This window comes from Anguilla rostrata, chromosome 8 (assembly GCF_018555375.3).
Source record: "Anguilla rostrata isolate EN2019 chromosome 8, ASM1855537v3, whole genome shotgun sequence".
Classification (NCBI taxonomy): domain Eukaryota; kingdom Metazoa; phylum Chordata; class Actinopteri; order Anguilliformes; family Anguillidae; genus Anguilla; species Anguilla rostrata.
Genome location: NC_057940.1, coordinates 36,444,837 through 36,465,599, shown reverse-complemented (window position 1 = coordinate 36,465,599; position 20,763 = coordinate 36,444,837). Strand labels below are relative to the sequence as shown.

Below are 20,763 nucleotides of genomic sequence, written 5' to 3'. Positions count from 1 at the left end.
AGCCAATGGGATATTGATCAGGACAAGGTAATAATAAACTCCCTACATGCTGCTTGTTTTTGTTTTTTTGAGCATGTTTAATAGATCCTTAGCAAGTATCGTGCTAACCTGCTGAGTGGTGAGATTTTAAACAGCAATAATTCTGCAGTGAAATAACATATTATGCACCTCCATTTCAAGCGGGCTCGATACTCCTCAGTGATGACTCCAGGCATTCCTCAATTGCCTTATTTCTCACGTTTCCCAATCTTTGAAAAATACTTTTTCCAGCGTTATCTGTATACTGTGTGTTGGTTTTCATATACACTGGGGCTTCGTGGTCAATACGCACATATTCAAAGTTAGAGACTTTTAAAATAATGACAAAGTACAAACATAGATCAATACAGATATAGCACACTGGGTAAATGTAATAACAAATGTGCACTAAATACCAAGGCATAACAGATAAATTATGCAAAATAATATTAAGCCAAATGAAAGTGTCACCATGGAAATGAACTGGTCCTTATAGGAGAGGTAAGAAAAATGCTGTACACACTGCTGCCATAAAAAGGAATGTATTTAGCATTTTAACACTTACAGACACAAACATACTAAAAGCAAAGTTTGCACATCCTCCATTGTCATTTCACATCAACTCCTCATTTACCAATACAAATGTTCATTTATGACAATACCAATAAATAATTTGCACACCTATACACATAAGTGATTGCAAAGTATAGTTATGTGATATCGATGCACATACAGTATATGCTATATATTCGAAATACAAATATTGCACCAGTGTCAATACATCTTTTCTGTTCCATAGTATTACAATGGCCAAGCAAACGAGATTCCACAGTCACTGAAAAAAGTACAGGCACGTTTTTTTCAGCATTAATTACGTTACATTTCCATTGCAGACATGTTCCAGCTACAACATATAAGACGACAAAATGACATTCAACTTGAGTTTTCAAAAGCCATTTGGAGTTAAAATTGCACTAAAAGCCATAAATAGTCATCCTGTTCCCAACAGACCCTGTTCAATCCAAACAGAATTAGCACTGAAAGAAATACTGATTCTACTTCAGTTTAGCAACAAATAAAATTAATCACAGAATCGCCTCATTTTGGCTCAATTACATCAGTGAAAAAAGCACTCAGATTCACCGCAGGAAAGATCTAATATATTACTCTAATCCTTTTGTTTTTACCATTACAGACTTATAATGTCAAAGGAACTACAGTAAATTCAATACTTAAGGCTATGAGCACTTAAAGTTATGTAAACTAAGGTAAATAAATATGATCTCACAGTAAACTATTTATCATTGTTTGCTATTTATTCAATATATGAAATAACTAAAGATGCTCTTGGGCTTGGCCTGGCTATCTGAAAGATTTCTGTCCTAATTAATGCTGGCATTGATGGCAAAGGAAGATTAAATAGTGTTGCCAAAGCATTCTGAATTAAACACCAGATTTCTATGGATTAATTTGAATATTGTACTCTAAAATGCAGCATCTCCCTTCCTTCACCTTCATGTTCATTCAAAACTTAGTGAGTGACATTATAAGCCTGAGCATCATCAAAGTTCTCTTACAGCTCTATTCCAAGTCAAGCTAAGCTTCTTGCAACTTGTGAGGGAAATACCATCTAGAATTTGCCCCAGACATACGTATTATACTCTGTACGGCATTAACTCATGCACTTCAAAAGTGGTCTAAAAATATATTTTTTGTTATTTAGAATACAAATTCTGTCTATTCTGTCTAGTTAAAATAGCGGTCGTGTTTTCAACAGGAACCCTGGAGATTTCAAAACCTCTGAAGATGTGTTGAGTGGGAGAGCGAGCTCAGGGCATCGGTGCAAGAGCACGAGCCAATGGCACACCCTTACCCACTGCGATCTAAAAGAAAACACTGAACCCACATCAGACCCAGATTATGAGCTCTCAATCCTTACATCCATCCATTTCAATCAGTTCACTCAGTGTTCTCCTCCTTTTCCAGACACGCGGACCTTAATGAGAGAGATTATAGTCCTGGCTCAGGTAACCATTCTGAGACCTACCGGTAAAAGTTTATAAGCATGCAGGGACAATATAAAGCAAAAACTCAAAAACTGCCCTCAGTAGTGGATTCACTTTTCTTCTTAGGAGAGACACAAAAAACTGTTAAACATGACTGAAAAGCCACTAAGAAGAAACAACCTCATATCTAATGCGTATAATGGCCATTCTATGTTAGACACAGCACAAATGATCAACCCCTCAACATGTTTTCTTTTCCAGTGTTTCCTTTCGCAATCTGTAGACCTCTGGTGGCACACACTACCATACGGTACAGGCCTCCTTCAGTTTTGGACAGACATCCTTCCAGTGTTATTTACATACCCAGCTGTGCTAAAGGCTTGCTCAGAAGCTCACAGTGTGAGAGCTCTGTTATGTTTTATGCCTTAACAAAAACTACCTTACTGATTTTCTTTAGGTCTTTAGCTTTATGTGGTGAGCCAAGCTGACTAGTAGCAGCTGCTATTGCACCTTTGAAAAGAAAGTAACTGTACTGTAATGGTCGGCTTTACAGCAAACACACCTGCAAACATCTGCATTAATATCCAAAGAACTGGATGAGCTTACATAAAATGGGTCACAGTTTTACAATGTTTCCCAGAGGGCTTGCAATGAAAAAAAATCTGGAAATTTTCATTTCCAGGGAAGCTAGGCGTCAACATTACCATTTTGAAGACCAGCCTAAAATAGGCATATATATATATAAAAGACATCTGACGTGGGGTGCATTCAATACACGGAACAGTTACGCAAAGCATTCTAAATAAGACATGGCGCCAAATTGAACACTCAGCTGCGAAATCACTCCAGGCAGAGACCGCACTGGTCCTGTTAGAGTACTGCCTCAAGAAATAAAAACAACCCGTTGATACTGAGTAATATGAACTTCCTAAGCACTAATATAGCCACAATTTCATTTGAAATATAATACAAATATACATGTAGGCTATATATAAAAATAGCAAATGTGCTTGGTATGTCCTTTTACGATCCCTTACTGCAGTGAACTAGGCAGCACGAGAGCTACTATAGTAACGTGTGAGTTTAAGCCAACACTAGGATGATCGTGACACAGATCCAATCACATAGGCTATTTTGACATCTGCTAAAGAGCTCTACCTTTAGGGTTATAGCTGCACAGTGCAAACTAGTTTCAAGTGAACTGACCTTTTTTTAGGTGCAAATACTTTCACAATGTTTGGAACCCCAGTGGATATTGAATGCACCCCCTGCTCTATCGGCACGGCAACAGCAAAGGGCAGGGACCAGAAAACGTGAAACCCCAGGGGAAATGGGGTGGCCGAGCTGGTGGAACGGAGGGAGGTAACAGCCAAAAACCAAATATAGCCCGAGGCCACGTTTTTTTATGATCGTACCCCTACCCAAAAAGAATCATATAACCGATTAAAGCGAGGTACGTGCTCGTCATGATCTCGGTGTGATCCTGTTGACCTTGTTGTCATGACCACTACAAAGTCAATTGTTTGGCTGCTGGATCAGCGCTCTAACGAGGTATCTTCAGCGTTACTCTAGGTACATTTTGAGACATTTTGGTACGTTTTGCTCCATTAAATAATTATTTCCCTTGGGTGACTTTTGAATGCTAATAATTCTATAAAACCCTGAATTCCAATATCTTCATCCTCCATATGAACAAGTACATGTACATGTACATATACATATATATGGCATGTTCAAATGCTGAACTATTTCCCATGTTTAGCCCTCAGTAGATTCGCTCAGGCCTACAGTATGCATAAACTTGACCTGTGTCTTAGACCCTGCCCTTTGATGTAACAGCCTCTGCAGCACCCTGCAAGCGCTCCCTAAGCTTTGGAACTGGATTCAGCGGAGGTGCCCTCCTCCTGGACCCCCACCAGGGGCACTTTCTCCTTGCTGGGTGAGGCGGGCAGCGTAACGGCGCCCTCTGCAGGCGGGGCCGGGGCTGAGGCGGAATCAGCGCCGCCGAAACCACGGGCGATTTCGTCGAAGGTCCGCCCTTTGGTCTCCGGGACACAGAAGAAGGTGAAGATGAAGAATATAATGAGGAAGACCAAGAAGATGATGAAGACATAGGCACCGCACCACTCCTGGGAAATGAGAGGGGGGAATGAGAGAGAGGGAGCGAGGGAGAGAAAGGAGATTGCTTATTAAAAAGTTAATAATTTGCGCTGTTTGGACTTTGATAACAGTTTTCAGCTGCTTGTCCCAGACCTACCTCTCTGATGTTCAGAAAGTAGTAAACAAACAGGATAAGAGCTCATTAATGAAGTTCATTAATTCACTTTTTAGGCATTTCTTAGAAAGGCCAGAATGCTGTTGGATCCTATTGTTTAGCCCAAGAAATTGTCAATAAATCACACTGATCAAATCAAATGAAAATGTATTTATATAGCGCATTTCACGAACAATTGTCACAATATGCTTCACAGACAACCCTGGCCTAAACCCCCCACAGGAGCAGGCCGTTGGCTTCCTTGAAGACCAAAGAGGCCCATTGGAAACACAAAGACAGGACATTAATGCTAAAACGGCCAATCTACAGCCAGTCCTCCACGCTTCGACGAGAATGCGCACTCACCACCAGTTTTGGGAAGCTGAGGCCCACGAGGAAGTTGGCGGTCCAGTTGGAGCAGCCGGCCACGGCCATGGCGGCCGGGCGGGGCCCCTGGGAGAAGAGCTCGGCCACGATGAACCAGGGGATGGGGCCAGGGCCCATCTCAAACATGGCCACAAACGCAAACACGGCCACGATGCTCAGGTAGCTCAGGGACGGGTTTTCCTTCTGCACACCAAATTGAGAACGAGAGAAGAGAACATCATCAGCAACCCATATCCATGTGTAGCCCATGCCTCAGATACACAACGACAAGATTAGTATTCAACAAACACAAGCCTATTTTGGACGTTTGATGTTCAGTCAAAATTCACACACACACACACACACACACTGTTAAGGCACACAGAAATGTTGTACGTTGTCGTGTAAGTTTTAGTGTATGTTCTCGATAGACCTTGGAGTTTTTTGTCTGATGACGGATGTTTCAGACACTCTGAGAGGCTTCTGATGACTTTCCAGCTTTACACAGGCAGGTTTAGGGCTTCAGCGGTGGTTGTCCGATGCAAAAACACACTTCAAGTAACTCCAAAGCATCTGGTTCATTATATGTAACATGCAACGCTCCTTCAGTCCACAATTTTCAATGAGTGTGTATCTGCATGTATTGGCGAGACTGCCCCCTCCATTTCTAATCCTGTATTTGCTCCGGTTTATGAAGTCCTCATTTTCCATTTAAATAAAATCAATGCACTTTCATGCGCTTCAGTGTGGATAAGAGCATCTGCTACATGCCTAACTGTAAGGGAAGTTCAGGGAAATCTATGCGTAGCCAACTCAATGAACGCCTGTCAGGCCCACTGATTGATTGGTCTGATGCGAAATGAATATTCATGAGATCAATGACCGTGAGAGGGAAATGACATGGGATGACAAGCGGAACCCACCAATAGCAGGGCGACAGTCAAGAGGAGAGCGCTGACGGCCATCCCACCCAAACCGATGAGGTGCAGGGTCCTCCGCCCAGCCCTCTCCACGAGAAAGAGCTGATGGAGAGAGAGAGAGAGAGAGAGAGAGAGAAAGAGGGAGGGAGAGAGAGAGAGAGAGAGAGAGAGAGAGAGAGAGGGAGAGAGAGAGAGAGAGAGAGAGAGAGAGAGAAAGAGAGAGAGAGAGAGCGAGAATTATGTTCTAAAAACTAAAAGACATGCACTGATAAGACTCGCATAAGGACTGTATTTTACGCCGCCTGCCCCAGAATTCCTGCAAAGTACTAGATAAATATAACAACAATGTTGACGTTCTGTACTTTTGACATTTAATTGCACTCCTATGGTTCATCTTGACATAGGAGGACTGGCTATATAAAAGCAGTTGATTAACATGCGTATAGTACCAGGTAACAATTAGGGTTGAGTAACCACATGGATAAGTACTTACAGAAACCACAGTAAATACAGTGTTGACTATTCCAGCTCCAATCGTCGCATAGATGGGTTTGGTCACACCAGCAGATTGAAAAATACCTGTCGAGTAATAGAAAACCTGAAAGATGCAGACAGAAATGGATTGAGAGTATGAGAATGGGAGAGATATAAACTGAGTTTACATCCAACAGATCCAAAGATTCAGAAAACATGCTACACCACAAACCAGTAAAAATACGTGTGACAGTACACCATTTTGTCAGGAGATGTTTCTCTTTTTTTTCCCCTGTTCATGTGTGGCTGCTTCCTGAGAAACCACCAGGTGGCATTAGAGTGACCAGTCCAATAAATGCATGTGAGATGTACTACTGCAGCTTAAGAGATTCAAAATCTAAGCCCTGCAATTTCTATGAATATGAATCTCCATTTAGAAATGACCTATTAGAGGCACACATACCACAGACACATCGCTGTCCCCATCTGTATTCATCCGGTTCAACCAACAAAATAGCCTATATCAAGAGGGGGTTGGTTTTTTTCACTGAGAAATGCATTACATCTTAGAATTATCTTTCAAATATCATTTGTCAACGTCAGGAAGAAATGTGCAATATCTGTGCATTTACAGATAGGGTATTTGGGTTCAGATATGACGCTACTATAGACCTACTACCAATTACCAATACTGCAAATATATGTTTGAAAGATTGTGAGAAAAAAATTATAAGGATAACTTTAGTTTATTAGTGAGTAAAAAATACGGATGCCATTGATTTTCATTAAAAATACATATCGAATATGAAACTCGGAAAGACAGTGACGATGCAAATCCCCACTCTCACACAGCACCCCTGGCATTTTTAGTGCTAATAGCTTCCCCTTGTGGAGAATTTTCAGCTTGCTAAATGTGAGTGAGTGAGTGAGTGTGTGAGTTAGAAGTCAGGTCCATAAAGCGCTTCGCATCTAAAAAGGAGACACTTACAAACGCTACAAGTAACCTTGGATGCTTTTACCACAAAATCCATGAAACGTGGTTAGAATAGGTAATATAAGTACATACACAGCTAATACTATACTGTATGTATATACTTATATTATGATATTTAATCATAACCCACTGTATAAGTTACATGACTCAAAACATAAAAAACTCTTACTCTTAACAAAAATGTATAAGTCTAGATTTTGACAAACTAGAGCACACAAAGTTATGATGGTACACATACAGTTGGGCAGCAACAAATATACAAATTTTACTGAGCGTATGGTACACAGACTCCCTCCACTGGCAAAAAGTGAGTACTGCACCTGCCCTTGGACAGAATGACAGGCCACACTGCGTCGTGCTGCAACACGACCCAGTTTGACTCGATCGATCTGAATAGCTACATCAGTAGGTCATTTATTTACCTCCGAAGAGAATTCTGTGCCATAGTTTACCGCTCCTTTTGCCAACCTAGATACTGTACTCCACGTTTAAAATGAAGCCCTGTTATTACATAAAAATCAGAGCAGTCTCATTGCGCCCTGCAGTTGCAGCCTGTTCTTTTCTGTGTCCTACAACAGCCAGTGTGGAACCTTTTCTATGATTTCCTCTATTTCCATCTCATGAGAATCCTGCAGTACAACGCAGGGGTGGTCAACCTTGGTCCTGGACAGTCTGTAGCTCCTGGACCAGAAGGACCTACAGGAAGACCCTGTAGCGCCACAGGACCATGAATACGGCAATGAACCCCGTTGCACCCTGGTACTTGTAGTCCGCTCACCGCATTGATTCCGGAGAGCTGCTGGGAGAGCTGGAGCATGACGGCGATGAGGAGCGGCTGCCTGTAGGCTGCGGTGCGGAACAGCTCGGGGATGGTCACCTTCTTCTCCATCGCCATCTTCAGACTCTCCTCCTTCATCTCCTGCATGTCCTCACTCACGTCCTCAGTGCCACGCAGCCGCACCAGGGCTGAGGACACGTCAGGACACCGGGAGGGGAGGAGGGCAGGGTCACACAAATAGGGAAGGACAGACAGGAAGAGCCACAACTGTTTAAACCATCCCCAATACAAAGTATAATGGCCAGCATAAATGTAACTATAACACAGTTTACATGAGTCCCAGAGGGATTAGGCGTACTCTATCGGAGTTCTTTTAACACCAAAAATTTTACTGCATACAAATACAAAATCCATTTTGCTATATCCACAGTTCTAGTATATGTAGGTACTAGTATGTACAAATGAAGGTCCTTTAGACTGAAATTTGGCCAAATGTTAGCACAAAAACTGGGAAACTTCTTATTTTATTCTTTGCAAGCTCTATCCAATAACGCATACAATCACAAAATAATTAATCATGAAGTCATTATACAATAATATTACAAAAAACTTATCAACAATATCTCTGCTGCTGCTAGCAGCACAATTCTTACGCAAATTGTTTTGATTAACATAATGCATATTCATGCATAATGCATGAATTAAATATTCACTAACATACAATCTACCATCCCGATATAAACTACTTGGAAACAAAGGAAAAGACTTTTGGAACTGAATTCCATTTAGAATTATATTTATAATTGAATGTGTGTTTAATCATCTAAGGTCATTCATCAGAGTTCCCATCCAAGGGCTAGCCCCTGAAAGCCTAGCAAATTAAATGAGAGCGGGAGGCTTCATTAATTTCCAACAACACTGCCTTAGAAAAAATTCTGACACACAGTGAAAAATCTTTGTTGAAAACAGGATGAAAAAAATGAACAGCGAGAACAAAATGTTTGAGACAAACAAGGAAAGACAGGTGCTTGTGAAGAAGCAGGGAATGCTAAACACGAGAGCACTCAGCTGGTTTTGTCATACTAGGATGACCATAATCAACAAGAGCGGCCTTTCAAGGATACAAAGACACACGCCTCGTGTAAACAAGGACCTTTGTCCTTCCATAATAATGAGTTTTTAATCAATTGAATGCCAATCATTTCTAATGGCAAGAATTGTTTAATCATTAAGTTTGTTTAACCACTAAGACACCTGATTCTACTTATCAAGGCGTTGATTGAAGACCATGATTAGTTAATTAGTTGAAATAGGTGTGGCAGTGCTGGGCTAAAACAAAAACCTGTACCCACACCATCCCTTTTCGGATAAGATTGGACACCCCTGCCTAAAATATTCTGTAATATAATTAACAATGATTAATGTACATAACTCCAGTTTAGTTTCTACACTATCCAGCTAGATAAAACCTGAAACATTAAAGTGGCTGCTTGCTTCCATTCATGTCATGTGACTTTCGGAAAAACAGTAGTCCCCCAGGGCTTGATTTTTGGACCTGTCCTCTTTACTATTTATATAAATGACACTGGCTTATCTGTTAATAATTGCAAACTTCTGTAGACTGATGTTTAAGAAAATGTGCCCTCAGTAAACCAATCTACAGTGTGCCTTTACTACCATTCAGAACTCACTATTACACTTAAAATTAGTCTTAAATGCCAAAAGGTATACCCTTTTCCCTAGGGCTCACACTAAAAATATCCCAGACCTCCATGATTTTACAAATGGTAACACACAAATTGAAAGTCTCATCTTACAAATATTTAGGGTTTTATATTGATGACAAGCTGCCTTTGAAACAGCATATAGGCATTCTAAGACTTATGATTTTTGGGGTACTGATTATTATTATTATTTTTTTTTTAAATACAAAATCAAATCATGTCTCTCGTTTGAAGAAGAGACTATGGTGACATAATTTATTTGTGTGTGTCATCCAAGGCTCTAAAGCCTTAGATACAGGATACCACAGTGCACTTTGCTTTATTAGCGGTATCAAGTTCCAAGTACACCTTCTACCAAGATCTGCTATTCTGTCAGTAACACTGGAAGACCTCAGCATTGGTACATGCGTCTGTCCTTCAGAAAATACCCTCATATTTACCACCACTATTGAACCGAAATGAAATGAGTCATCAAACATGCTTTCATGATTGCTCTACTGACTTGGATAAAACTGCTTTTAGTTTTTCTGCTCTTAGTGCTGGAATCTCCTGGGACCACCAGGACAAATTGAAATATTGAGTGCTTGTTGTCTGTGGGTCATTATCATACTCCAATCGATGGCTGACTTATGGAGGAATTTAGTGGCATTGTAACAACTGCTCAATATTCCATAGCGATTTTTAAATATTATTGCATGATTATAATATATACTCTAGTTTTCACTTTCCCATAGTTTTTAAAAATCTTTTGTTATGCTCTGTGCTCAGGGCTCACCTGTAAAAGACATTACATGGCCAAAGGTATGTGGACACCTGACATTCAAATCTGATATCTCACCTAAAATTACAGGTATTAATATGGAGTTGGTAAAGCCTTTGGTACAACCTCTTCTGGAAAGGCTTTATACTAGATGTTGGGGCATTGCTGCAGGGATTTGCTTCCATTCAGCCAGAAAAGCATTAGTGAGGTCAGGCAATGATTGGGTGATTAGGTGTTGGATGGGACTGAGGTCAGGGCTCTGTGCAGGCCAATCAAGTTCTTCTAAATTTTTCTTGTCAAAACCATTTCTATATGGACCTTGCTGTGTGTCCGAGGGCATAGTCATGCTGAAACAGGAAAAGGCCTTATACAAACTGTTGCCACAATGTTGGAAGCACAGAATAATCTAGAATTTGATTCTATCCTAGAGCATTAACATTTGCCTCAAGTGGAACTATACCAGTGGGTCATATAGTGTATAAATCAAAGTATAAATAAAAGATGAATAAAATGCATTTTAAAACTCTCAAATGGCAAAATGCCAGCTTATGAAAACACCCAGTGAATTACCCAGCAAAGTGCTCTTGATTACCTGGCTATTTCAGTCTACTTTTACGACTTCTGCGTCTGTCTGGCACATTGCTTCTGTCTACGCGTCAGACAAACCGCTGAACAGACCAGATTAAATCACTGTGCAACATCTCAGGACTCAACAAAACTGTGGACCCAGCTGGCAAAGCAAGGCAAAGGAGATGTAAATACTTCTGCAGCTCACAAAGGGAACGTTCTGATGTCATACGTTCTGAAAAATAATGACGGCACAGAGGCTTGCGACAGCTTCCTCCAACAGTGGGACGGTTAGCCGCCGCTCGGGTCGCCGCCGCGCGTTCTGCGCTAGCGGGAAGGCTCACCTTTCTGCGCCTCGTCCTCTTTGTTGAGTTTGATGAGGAGGAAGCGGGGGCTCTCGGGGCAGAAGGGCAGCAGCACGCACTGCAGCACGGCCGGGAGGGCGGTCAAGGCCAGGAGCACGGGCCACAGGGTGTCTGAGCCCAGCAGGGCCTCCAGGCCGAAGATCTACAACACAGGACAGCGGCTAACGCGGGCTCCGTGGAGACAGAGGAAACAGAGAAGCCCGTTCAAATGATGTCCACCAGACTCGTGCTGGGCCAGAAGAGGCACCACAGAATGTTTCACTGTATATGAGTCTAACCATCTCTGCCTCCTTTAAGGAAAACAGAAATGACTACTATCTTTTTTTGGGCTTTATTAGACAGAATAGTGTAGAGAGACAGGAAGAGACATGCGACAAAGGTCAGTGGTTGGACTCAAACCGCTGACGTCGCGACTCGTAATGAGCATGTGGAAAGTGCTCTATGGGCTACGCCACTGGAGGGCCCCACGACTACTACATCTTAATGTGCTTCCACCAGCGGGAGTGGACATGTTCCACCTTACCTGTGCCACCAGGATGCCGATCACCACCCCGAGCTGGTGCAGGGTTCCGAAGGCCCCCCTGAGGGCAGTGGGGGCCACCTCCCCCACGTACATGGGGGTGAGCCCCGTGCACAGGCCGCAGAACAGGCCGATGACCAGGCGCCCGGCGATCAGCATCTCGAAGGAGTAGCACAAAGCTGAGAAGCCCATCAGCGCAGCACCGATCAAGGCAAGGATGTTGGCGATCAGCATGGATTTACGCCTGGGGGGGGAGTGAGTGAGAGAGACAGAGAGAGAGAGAGAGAGAGAGAGAGAGAGAGAGAGACAGACAGACAGTGACAGAGAGAGAGGGAGAGAGAGAGAGAAGGAGAGAGAGGGAGGGAGAGAGAGAGAGGGAGAGATAAAAATATATGGGCATGGATGCTTGGTTCATGGTTCTTCTTCGCTCTTACACCACTTACACTAAATGACTTGGTCCAGTTAACTCAGCTCATGGCATCGTATTTCACTGCTATGCTGATGACACACTTGAACCCCAGGTTAGGCACAGATCACTGCCTGGCAGGCTGACACGGCTGTAGCCTCAATGTCCACACGCGGCCACCACTCCTATTCCTCCCAGCAGCATTTTACACAAAGTTATAAAGCCCTATTAAAAGTTCTATTAATGTTTTTGTATTTAAAAATTTTTTTAAAAAATGAAAAAATATCCCTTCTCTCCCTTTATCTTCACAGGACTTGAAACATCTTGGTGGTGGCACTAACGTGATTGTAACAAGACACCTTTGTCTATCTACATAAAGCGGTGCTTAATTACCACGTGAAATGTACTTTTGCCAATTGCATTTCATTAAAAGCTAAATTATAATCAATTTATAAATTGCTATAAATAAATTGCTATATTGCTCATCCGTTAATTGTAATTTTAATCACGATTATTGCTGCATACCTGAAATTAAGAGCTGCTTCCTCTGTTTACCCCTTTACTCACCTCCCGAAGGTGTCGGCCATGACCCCGACGCTGAAGGAGCCGGCCATGCCGCCGACGCTGAACACGGCCACGGTGAAGCTCCAGATGGTGGTGTCCACGCCTTCGCTAATGGGCTCGTGGTACCTCTCCAGCCACGTGTTGTTGAAGAAGTCCCGGAGTTTCTGACACGCGGCGGGCACACGGGGAGAGAACGCGTGCGCCCGTAAGTGATTAATCACGCAAAAGCCACACGACACACACATGTCCACACTAAAAAAGAAATAAAAATACAACACATGCTGTGGTTCGCAAAACGTGTTCATCTGGCTCAAGGACAAATAATCTGTCTCAACAGCAAAATGCACAATGGGCCTACCTACACCATGGGCAAGTGACCCGTCTAGTAGACTCTTCCGTAAAGCGGCAATGCTGAGCCAGTTATGAACATTTTTTGCGAACTGATGGAGCTCAATGTTGCACGACCATCTCAGAATAGACTTTTTCTGCTTTTAAAAAGTCATGCAAATCTTATCTAATCAAATTTAACATAATTGAAAGCTTAGTACATCTTTAATGGCATTTATCTAAAGTAAATGTCAGTTCACCATTGTGTGTAGTAACGCAACCAAAGCCATTTTAAAGCAAAATTAATGTTCAATTTTCCTATATATTTTCAATGAATTTCCCGCTGGGAGACGGCAACATGTATATTTGATTGCATTTAACTTTGAGCCTATCCTATTCAGAGAACAAAAACACAGCATGGCCTTTCTGAATTTAACAGAGCAGCCAATTATGTATAATACCAATGTTATATATATATATATATATATATACACAGTGGGCTCCAGATTTATTGGCACCCTTGATAAATATGCACAAAAAAATGCTAAACTAAAAAATAATAGTTATTGACATAAGATTTATTTTCCAACATGTGTAAACTAGTGTGCTTGATTAATGATTCATTGGAATCAACCAAAGTCTTAAATTTTTTTAATAAAAAAAATATTTCCCCAAAAAAACAGGTTCCACAATTATTGGCACGCCCGGTTTAGTACTTTGTGAAAACACCCCTGGCAAAGACGACAGCCATGAGTCTTTTCCTGTAATTTGTGATAAGGTTAGAGAACACATTTGGAGGAATTTTTGACCATTGCTCCATGTAGAACTTTTCAGAATCATTGACATTATTGGGTTTGCGCTTATGGACCCCCCTCTTCAGTTCAGACCACAGGTTTTTGATGGAATTTAAGTCTGGAGACTGAGATGGCAATTGGAAAACATGGATGTTGATTTCACTTAAGCATTTCTGTTTAGATTTTGATGTATGCTTGGAGTCATTGTCCTGCTGGACAATCTACCTATAACCAAGTCCTAGCTTCTTAGCAGAGATAACCAAATTTTCTGCCAGAATTTCCTGGTACTTTGTTGAATTCATTGTGCCATTGATCTAAAATAGTCCCCCGGGACCACTGCCAGAAAAACATCTCCAAAATATCAATGACCCACCTCCATATTTGACAGTAGGTATGAGGTGCTTCTCCTGTATGCATTCCTCTTTTGCCACCAAACATGTCGATGGTGTGTATGGCCAAAACGTTCAATTTTGATCTCATCTCACAATAGTCAGTCATAATTCCAATGAGGTTTGGCAAGCTCCAGATTCTTGGTTTTGTTTATTGTGCTCAGTGCCACCCTTCCAAAGAGTTAGTTGATATGGAGGTGCCATTTTATGTTCTTTTTTAGACTTGTTGACCGCAAGAAACAAACCAATCTCTGCAATTCTTAAACAGTGATCCTGGGGTTATTAATGGCCTCCCTCTTCCTCACCGTCCGTGGGGACACCATGCACTTGCTTCCTCTTCCTGGCAAATTTGCAACCATCCCACATGTTTACACCTTTCTATTATTGCCCTTGCAGTGCTAAGTGGTATGTTTAACCGTTTATGTCTTTTTTTTGTACCCATTACCACACTTGTGACGGTAAATTACCATTGGTCTCTTCTGAATTGACAGTTATTTGGCTTTTGGATGACAAGGGATTTTGTATGCTTTTTACCTTATTTTTATTCTCTATTGAAACTGGAAGTGATGGAATGACACAATATAGTTCCTTTAGACTGAGATGAACTAAATTAAGTAAAATTGTATTGCTAATTTCATTTTGTTTGATTTTACTTACCATAATTGTTAGGGGTGCCAATAAATATGGCACCTATGGATTTCAGAAAAAATTAGATTACTTCATTAAAAAAAACATTGAAACATGAGAGTAAATGTATTGAAATAAAAGTATATAGTTTTCTCATATGTTTGAACATAACATATAGATTACTATCTGTGTCATGTATTATATGCAGCCTTTTTTCTTCATTTTATTAAGGGTGCCAACTGTGTATATATATATATATATATATATATATATATATAGTCAGGATTTCGGGAGAATGGACCCAGATGCAGAGTGGGGAAAAAACTCAGGAGGCGTCAAAAGGAAAATTCAAATAAAGACTTTACTTCAAAAACAAACAGGGAACAAACAAAAGGTCACGAGGGGCAAAATCACAAAATTCTTAAGAACAGAAAACATGAGGAACTCAAATCGCCAGGAAAAAAAAACAAGAAAACATGCTGGGGAACTCGAAATCCCTTGAAAACGTTATAAACAAGCTCAGAATCCTTGAAATAAGCAAACTGTCAGGGCAGAACACACACAGGCAACAATACACACAGAAACACAAGGAACTTAAATAAACCAGACACAGCTGAACTCAATACATAACCAAACAAGAGGGAAGGGATGAACAGAAACAACGATTGAAAAATTGAAAACAATAATGCAATTAACACAGGGGAAACCAATGAGAGAACGAACAGAAATACAAAACTGAAGTGCATGAAACATGCCATATATATACTAAAGGCCAAATGCCCGTAACATATATATATATATATATATATAAAGAGAGCCATCAAGGTACCTACTATATCTTGACTGCCATGCAAATAAACTTACAGGGGATGCAAGGTTGTTGCAGCACTGCGCACTATGGGCCTGATTTACTAAGACCTTTAGCACATGCAAAACCTTTTAGCACACGCAAAACTAATAACACAACCAATGATTGGTGCAAATTAATACAATGACCAATCACTGGTCAGGTTATTGGTTTTGTGTGTGTTAGAAGGTTTTGCACATGCTGAAGGTTTTAGTTTTCTCAGGCCCTCTATGAACTATTTATATCTAAAACTAGCTTTGCTTCTTCCAAATTAAAGTCCAGAAATATGTAGTGAGACTGCAGTGAGATCAGACCATTACTGGCTGCCATTATGGCAGCATGAGCCAGCAGACATCAATCCATGTGTTACCATAGATAATAAAATAAATGACACTTGTCATGACCCTGTAGAGGAAGATTTATTTATTAGCATCTCTCTGTAACACACAGACACACACACACGCACACACACGTACACATACGCACACACACGCACACACGCACGCGCGCAGAAACACACACATCTACACACACACACACACACAAGCACGCACGCATGCACACACACGCACGCACACACACAAGCACACACACACGTAAACACACACACGCATGCACACACACACATACACACACACACATGCACACACACCCACAAACACGCACGCAAACACACACACACACAAGCACACACACACACACGTACACACACCTGTTCAGGAGCATTGATGACCCCAGTATTGTAGCCAAACTGCAAGGAGCCGATGACTACCGTGGACACGGAGAAAAGGAGGTAACAGGTGACCTGTTTTTTCTGGGAGAGGGAAATAAAAAAGGGGTGGTGAATATACCATTAACACACTGACGCTAGGAAGCACTCACTGCATACCCAGAATGAGAGTCATCTTGCAATGCAGCTCAGAGACTGTGCCGAGGGTGGAGCTGTCCAGTGCTGAAATACGCAGACGGCAGTCCTCAGTGAACTCCAGCAGCTGCAGCACGTACTCCACGCACAGACGGCTGGGTAAAAGCCAACGCCAAGCAATGTCTCGAGAAATCCCCCAAAGACACAATAACTGCTCGAAAGATGCTGTACACCTACAGTGGCCACAGTGCTTCTGTAACCCCTGCATGGCGTCTGTCGCTGCACTGCCTGTGCCCTTCTTTCACGTATCCTGTTCCCTTTTAGATTACATTACAGTGACCTTGCAGACACTCTGTTCCACAGCAACTTACAAAAGTGTGGAACGTCACTTCTAGTCTGAGGAATACGAAAGGGCAGTATCACCCAGCAGTAACAAGGCAATGCGCACACATAAACACTGATTAGAATAATCATAATCGATAAGTGAAAGGTTAACCAAACAACCCAACAATTAGTATTGTAAAGAAAAACAAATATCACTACACACCCATCTTTAAACAGCAATATCGATACATATATAAAAATACACCCCAAACAGAAATCCATTAAAAAAGAAATAAGATAGTTAAACAGAGTCAGGGGAGACATTTTGCAGTCTGAAGAGGTGGGTCTTTGGTTTGTGCAGGAATATGGGGCGGGATTCTGTTGCTGACCTTAGTGGGAACCTCATTTCACCGAGGGGGGGAGGGGGGGGCACACGCTACAGACAGGAGACGTGACCTGGGAGTGCAGGCACGCTGGGGGAAGCAGTCAGTTTGTAAACAATCTGTACGCATGTTGCGTAGTGTTTTAATTTTATGCTGTGACTATTGGCGATAAAGACTTTCTTGGAATAAATAAAGCACTACTACTGCTACTGGAATACAGTTGGACGATGGCTTAATAGCACTGCTACACACCACTTACAAATTTCCAATTGCTAAAAGACCATGTAAACACAAACACTCTTCTCATGAACTTTTAATACCATTCAACTATATTTCCTGCATAAAAAATTAATCTTAATGCATTTGTAAGGTCATGTTATGGATGGATAATTTTGATTGATCAGAATTGATCCACATTAAGCCTGGATGCCGCCCTGTTTTTCATCATCCCCCTTTTCTCTCATTTTTGTGCAATATACCAATTACTATACAAGGTTTTCCCACATCTCCATTAAGGAACATGTAAACAAAAAAGGGTTTTAATTTTGCAAAGTGTTTCTAGCGCAGAGCCCATTTCTGTGGACAACTGACAGGTAAAAAAAAATCTAAATATACAAACACAAAAAAAGATAAGTTGGTTTGCAAAGCACTCGTTTATTAAGTTCATTGGGAAGGTAAAATAGTTAAATACTCAAACGGTATGATGTTTGTTCTATCGCTGTGTCACCCAATCGGTTGTATTTTTTAGCATTACTGCTTTGTACAATTTGCTGACAGCAACAAACTGCTAAAAACTTAACTGCGTCATAAAAGCTACTTCAAAACCCACCAGACCCAAAGTCATAAAAGTACAATCGTTTTTTGACATGCCCTGGTGATGGAGCACTGGCTTGATTATTGCCGGACAGCACACACGCACTTCCTCCCTTGATGACAACACCCCTAGATTCAACAATTATTTTTTTTTTTGTTTCAAAAATATTCTTCCTACCAAAGAAATTTCCCATTTTAAATGTTAAGTGTCTGTCGTTTTAATGTTTGCTCATTTTTTATTTTAGTTTTAAAGACTTCTGTACACTTTAACTTTGCACAAATAAATCATTAAGTGCACTTCAGTTTTGCAGAGCTGCACAGGTCTCAACTAGTTTATTGTGTGCATGCACAGTTAAATGCAAAAGTATTGGGACAGTGACACAATTTTGTCATTTTGCCTCTGTACTCCAGGACATTGGATATGAAATAAAACAATGATCAAAAAGCGCTGTCATACCTCCACACATCACCCAATATGGATCATATGACAGTGACTTGGTTGGAATGAAGACGCTGTTTTAAAGTAATACAGTAAACAAGATTGTCAACATCAGTGAAATAGCCAGTCAGGCACATAGGCAGCAACCATCAGCCTGCTGTACAACTACAGACTGGCTACCAAACTATCAAACAAACTCAAAAGAGGCTAGTTTGACTAAGATGTAGAGCCACCTATTGAAGAAAAGTGTGTGACTATCAAATCCTGGTTGCACAATCATGAGCTCACTCAACCAACACTCAGCCACTTCTTCAGTTAATGAGGTGTTTTGTTAACAATTACTTCTACGTTCTTATTGGTGCACAACACTGCCTACTTATTCTCCTGCCCCCAACATTGTTTCTGAAGGATAGCACTTTTCTGACACCGTAATTCTGGTAATGGCGCTAAACCCCACACTCAAAGTGTGACTCCAGTACCTACATTCAGCCACAGCCACTCCATGAGAAAGGTGAGCAGAGCCCAAAGCTATATTGATTGTTTCATTCATACGTTAAACGAAGGCATGAGCAATACATTTCATTCCTAATAAATGTATGTACTCATGAAAGGCTATTACAATTAATCCAGCAGCATTAGTCTTTTCATTCATATTGTCACCCTGCATGTAGTCAAAAGTGGCACAGGCTTTTCCGGCAGAAGCATAGACAAAATGGCCACAACAAGGTAATGTACTCAGCTACACAAAGCATCGCTAAATTATCAGCTCACTCCGCTCAAATGGTCCAAAGGAACGTGTAAAAACAATGACACTCACCTTCTCCCCTTCCATCTTCTCTGAATGGGAAATGGCGGGTCCTGAGCTAGATGTTTTAGGCCTTTCGATTCCAATCACGATTCAGAGACACTCGCTTCTGTGCATGCTCCCGGAATCCCACAGGTTAAAGCTGGAAAATAAGTGTAGTAGCTCTACCTCCGAACTTGTATATAACTCCATATTCAAGCTTACGAGCTAGTAAATAGTAAATCGAATATACTGAAGTTGACATGATATTTGGGCATAACAGAATCTCTATAGCTTGTCTCAGTGTCTTTCTCTGATCATTTTAAAACACATAATATTGGAGAACAAACCTTCTAGCAGAAGTAGAACCCAGAGGTTACGTAAATGAATAGAATCGACACCTGTAATAACACCTTTTTCATGATAACATTTAATTATTCTGCAGGATTAGCCAGTGCCTGCAAAATGCACAACGTGACTTCAGTGCAGCAGCAATAATGAGAATACACCTCGTCTACTTGGTGTCGGACATTAGTAATTCCGTTCCTGCTGATGTCAGAGAACAAACCAAATCTTGGAGAAAAATAATCCCGAAATAATCAGCATTACATTTTGTATTATACTGTGTATTGGCTTTAACCCCGTATGGCGTTTGCCTGCAATTAATGTCAGGAAAATATATATTATTCTGTGCAATCCCTAAACCACACACCATGCCATATTCAGGCACTGAATTTAATATGGGCATATCACCGCGCACAATTATATTCAAATAAATGATTACGCTATGTTAAAATTACTTAACCTACCGTAATTCACAAGGTGCGACGAAACGATATTCCTAATGGACACACCGCACATCAGAAGTCTCAATCGCTTTCACTTCCTTCGACGTTATTCTGTAGATTATGCTGTAAATTGCATTTGCAATAGCCTAGATACTCGGATATTTGTCCAGTTTCGGGAACGAGATACAGCTAATTGCGCGTGACCGCCCTTTTTCCCCTTATTGATCTCGTGACTGTATCGCAGTTCCTGACAAAACTGTCACGACCAGATGTGCAGCAAATCCGAGGCCCTATTTTACAAATTCGTGCGTGATTGGTTTGTGAGGATGAACCGCGGAATGTACCAAGCTCATATACCCGTCGTGCCCCGCGCCCGCGACCTTGAGAAGAACAGTTTATGGATGCTGCTGCAATTTTGCTGAATATCTCAGACTTGTACTACCACGGTAAAAACGGCTGGTTTCACAAATAGCGCTTCTTACTTTGTAGAAATAATAAAATAAGATCCCCTACAAAACATGTTCATTTCTTTCCATTCCAGTTTTAGTTATATTTTCCCACTTATCTCAGGTAGGCTACAGTACATGGTCATGGATCAAATACTTGCTGAGATAGGTAGCCTACAGTGAGTAGAAGTGTCTTATCAAGATATGTGTGTTTTAAAATT

At 41.2% G+C, this 20,763-nt stretch overlaps 1 protein-coding gene across 1 annotated transcript; it reads right to left on the bottom strand.

Annotated features, from left to right (window-relative positions):
• Window positions 1–544: 544 nt before the first annotated feature.
• LOC135261580 (solute carrier family 2, facilitated glucose transporter member 1-like) lies at window positions 545–20,523 on the bottom strand. The gene is made up of 11 exons (XM_064348053.1): window positions 20,118–20,523; window positions 19,342–19,471; window positions 16,413–16,514; window positions 12,720–12,880; window positions 11,750–11,990; window positions 11,206–11,368; window positions 7,811–7,998; window positions 6,058–6,162; window positions 5,568–5,666; window positions 4,645–4,848; window positions 545–4,153 (listed from the first exon to the last, which is right to left on the bottom strand). The coding sequence occupies exons 2-11, from the start codon at window positions 19,354–19,356 to the stop codon at window positions 3,890–3,892; spliced, it is 1,542 nt and encodes a 513-aa protein (XP_064204123.1). The 5' UTR covers window positions 19,357–19,471; window positions 20,118–20,523; the 3' UTR covers window positions 545–3,889.
• Between the last annotated feature and the right edge of the window lie 240 nt (window positions 20,524–20,763).

Bases quoted from the DNA above. Each gene is read 5' to 3' on its own strand.
- LOC135261580 (XM_064348053.1), bottom strand. The intron at 12,881-16,412 runs GTGTGTGTACGT...GCCGCGTGTCAG, and splicing joins TCATCAATGCTCCTGAACAG to AAACTCCGGGACTTCTTCAA. The intron at 4,849-5,567 runs GTGGGTTCCGCT...TTTGGTGTGCAG, and splicing joins TGACTGTCGCCCTGCTATTG to AAGGAAAACCCGTCCCTGAG.